Source organism: Oryzias melastigma, linkage group LG15 (assembly GCF_002922805.2).
Source record: "Oryzias melastigma strain HK-1 linkage group LG15, ASM292280v2, whole genome shotgun sequence".
Lineage (NCBI taxonomy): Eukaryota > Metazoa > Chordata > Actinopteri > Beloniformes > Adrianichthyidae > Oryzias > Oryzias melastigma.
Window position 1 is genome coordinate 3,083,552 of NC_050526.1, and position 4,215 is coordinate 3,087,766.

The 4,215-nt window shown below is 34.9% G+C and overlaps 1 protein-coding gene across 1 annotated transcript in view; it reads left to right on the forward strand.

Annotated features, from left to right (window-relative positions):
- The first annotated feature begins 2,311 nt into the window (after nt 1-2,311).
- LOC112161715 (transmembrane protein 26) overlaps nt 2,312-4,215 on the forward strand; it is a 16,473-nt gene continuing 14,569 nt past the window's right edge. Inside the window, exons 1-2 of the mRNA XM_024297095.2 lie at nt 2,312-2,551; nt 3,131-3,227. Of these exons, the coding sequence (XP_024152863.1) occupies nt 2,361-2,551; nt 3,131-3,227 (288 nt within the window). The 5' untranslated portion in view covers nt 2,312-2,360. The remainder of the gene's footprint in view (nt 2,552-3,130; nt 3,228-4,215) is intronic.

Consider the following 4,215-nt stretch of genomic DNA (forward strand, 5'->3'; position numbering starts at 1 on the left):
TTTTTTGCTGAAAAAGTCAAATGGATTAAACAAATCATGAGTTTGTTTTATATGATTCAGTACAAAAACATGCTTACTAGTTTGTATTATGTACATTACTGTTATTTTTAATAATCCCAGAAGAATTATGCAGCCATTCAAGTTAATTTATGCTATAGGTGTGTTTATGGAATCTATTTTGCTATTGCCTATATTTATATAACTTTTTAAAGTTGTTTTTTTATTTGCTTTAAAAAATGCAAATTATGCTATTATTCTGTATATGATTTTGTAAGGTTAACAAAAATGAATTCTTTTCTAAATAAGTTTGAACTTTTTAAAGTTTAAATCTTGTGAGATTAACTGAAAAATATCCAGTTTTCACTTTTATATTTCACATAAATTCAACTAAAATTCTTTTTTTTGGCTAAAATGCCAATAATCCTAGGTTCAATCGTATTCTTAATTAAAAAAAAAAAAACATCCAGTTTTCACTTTTTTTCACATAAATTTTAGTAAAGTTGATTTAAATTTCAACATCAGCATTATCCCCTCTTTTTCTCCCAAAGACTCAAACACAGTTTGAATGCTAAGAATCGTGGATTAAAATGTACTTTTTTCAAAAATTAAGATTAAAAACTATTTTTTACATTTTTTTTCCAGAGATCTGCCACCATGATAACCGTTCAAACTGAATTGGTCAAACTCACTATAATGACAAATACTGTCAAATACAATAAGACTGTTGCTTGTATTGATCAACATTTCCAAATGTGCTTCAATTCTGAACAGAATGAATCTGAACTCTCATGCAAAAACTGCACAAAAATGACTGATGCTGTTGCACAGGTGCACATCTGCAGCCAAAGAGGATCGACATCTGTTTGTGTCAGCGTTAGAGCCTGAACCACTCATACTGCTAGCATCCTTACTCCTCCAGTGCGACTATCTCACAGTGTGCTTATCGTCTGAACAAGAGTTTTCAGAATAACAAACAGTAAGAAAGAATTCTTGGCATCAGCTTTTTTAAACTGTACTCTGACTTTTCGAGAAATTCGCTCCTTTACCAAAGGACTCAAATCCATCAAATGTAAAACGTATTCTTCTGTTAGCTCCAGAGGGAAAATTGTAGAACTGATGACTAAACCACAGCCTTAAAATCAATACTTTGATGGTTTAATAATTAGAAGCTTTTTGGTCTTACGTTTGGTAATAGAACTTTCTAATGTCAAAATACTTTTCTGGAAGTTTTGTGTGAAAACATGGAGGAATGCACAAGTCACCTTAAATTTTTAATAGAACAGGAGATTATTTCATTAGGTAGAGGAAACAAGTAAATCAGCTACATTTAATCGATAATGTTTCACCTCCAAAAAAAAAAAAATGTCTCAAACATTTGTCTAAAACCAAACAGAAAACTATATCAATGTGGTTTTTTGTTTGTTTTTTATTGCAAATGTTCAGATATTAGTTCAGCTATTTTTGTTTATGTGTGCAATGATAATATTGTAGGTCAACTTATGTATTAGTTAAAAAAAATGTTATGTTATATTGTGTTATGTTATGTTATTATGGTTATTATTGCATGTCTTTGCACTTTTATATATTATATTATATTATATTATATGTTATGTTATTGTGGCATGTCTTTGTACTTTTACAATATATTGTTCTACATGATATGACATTATATAACATTGCATTATATTATATTATATTATATTATATTATATTATATTATATTATATTATATTATATTATATTATATTATATTATATTATATTATAATGGTTGATTTGTCTTTGCACTTTACAATAAAAGATTTGAATGGATAACAAAAAAATAATGATTTTGTTTTAATACTGACCTTAAATATGATTTTAAAAAAGGTTTCAGATATTTAGTCTATTTTTTCTCAAATACTAGAATATTCTTGAGGAGCTGCACAATGTTTAGGGATTTTCTTTACAACAAAGTGATTCTGAAATGAAAATATATTGTTTTATGTACGATATTATGCATGCATGCATGTATTTTGTATGTATTATGTATGTATTTGATATTAAAATGTATATATATATTTTTTTTAAACCAAAAACTTCTGTCGACCTATATCCACAGTGAACAGCAGAGGGCGCTCTGTCCCCGCGGTTCTCCTCCTGATAAACTATCATCTTAAGATGCTCTCGCCTCTTCACGCACAGCTGTAAAGTTTACTAAGTGTCGGTGAAAAGTTCAATCTGAATGAGGAGTGGCAGATAAACTTCCTTTTCTTACGTCATCACCATGTGATCCAGAAAAAGCCATTGAGGGCGGAGCTAAAAGTGGGGCCCCTTTTATTAAAGTGGCCGCCGTTAGACCCGCAGCTTCGCAGCTTTGCTATGTGTCCGTGTCAGTCTGTGTGTGCGGTCGTCACCAGGGCTCTGTTCATCCTGGTGGCTCTGGTCGGAGTCCTGAGGGTGACGTGGGTGAAAAATGACCGCAACTACTGGTTCCTGACTTTCCTCTTTTTGCCGCTGTTTATTGAAATGATCATAACTCTAAAGAGGCGAAAGGGAAAAGATTACAAATGGTAAGATGCATGCTTTTATTTTGTAAATGGATTTATTATGAGTGCATTTGACAGCCTTGCATGAAACTATTGATTTTCCCCCTTAAATCCTAATATTGACTTTTTAGTTGAAAATAAAAGGTAACTCCCTGGAGTTTGAACTGTCCTGGCTCACCCCATTCCTGCTTTTCCCAAAGCTGCTATTGTCCTGCAGCATTGAGGATGGGGAGGGACCCCTGGATTCTTTCCTGGAAAGAAATCCAGCTTTACATGAATCAATGCAGCGTTTATGTCCCAAGAATTCTGAACCGTGAAGCAGAAATCCACTGTTTATACGTTTCAGACAGGAGGCATGGAAAGATCATTAAATGAAACACAGAATCCTTTGGAAGTGTCTGAAAGGGGGATGACAGCAAAATAGGACGAGGAAGCCGGCTTTCCAACCACTGGTTATAGTTTTTCCAACATTCAATGTCTGGAAAAAATCAGAAGGAAAAAAAATAACTGCTGAAGGAAGATTAACTTCTCATGTTGAATTTTTATCTCAAATTCATTTCTGTTTGTGATGTCTCTCATAGTTCTCTTTTGGTTCTATTGCAGGTTCTCTCCTCCTATCTTTCTGTTTCTCATCAGTATCATTCCTTCAATCTGGATACTGGAGCTCCACCATCAAGAAAACAAAACCAAAGACCCTGAGGTGCCTAAAACCAAAATGCTTTTATTTTGAAGGCTCAAAGTCCCACTCCAATCCTCTTCTGGTCTAATATAAAAGTGTCATCTAGGATTTCTTGGACATAGTTTCTGCAGGAGTTCATTCAAAATTCACCTCTGAAGTTGATAGCTAAAAACGCTGAAACTGATAGCCTGCAAAAATTTTAGTTGAATGCCAAATTAGCCTAAAAGCTGAAAAAGCTAGCCAAAACAGTTAGCATGTAGCTGAAATATCAGCTACATTACAAAACAGCCTGAAAAAAAGCATAATTTAGCCAAAATAGCCAGGATGCAGCTGAAATATTAGCTAAATTCCAAAATAGCCTAAAACCTTAATAAATCCCCAAATAGTCCAAAACGCCAACATGCCATTATAACTTTCAACTTTTCTCCAATATAAACTAATAACAAATCGACAATTAAATTAGTCATTGACTGTTTTAATAGTCGATTAGTCATCGATTAGTCAAATAATCTTGGCAGCAGACCTAATTAGATTTGCTGGGTGCCCGGACAGCAGTGATCGCTAGCTCTGCCGGAACCTGGGGAGCGGAGCTCACTGGCTCGCTAAGCTATCCCCCGGGCGGCTGGCTTTCTTACTGAGGTTAGTGACCTCTGTGATGGGCTGAAAATCTATCCAGGGTGTATCCCGCCTTCGCCCAATAGTAACTGGGACAGTTTCCGGGACCCTAGCTGCCCCCGTGGGTTGAGAAATCAAGTGGCCATCTTGAATGTTTATCTCTACTCTTTAATCTGGTCACTGAAAAAGTCACGTGCTCAAAGCTAAATTCCTGATTGGTTGACGCGCCGCACCCCGCTCGATGCAGAAAATGCGCCGCAGCAGATCGCATCGGTCGCGTTCAGTGTGAATGCACCATAACAGTAACAGAAATGGCGAGCAGTATCAGAGCTTTAGCTAAACAGTTTTAGCCGCTCAGATGAAGAAAATGTTGACACACAGAACTAGAAATATT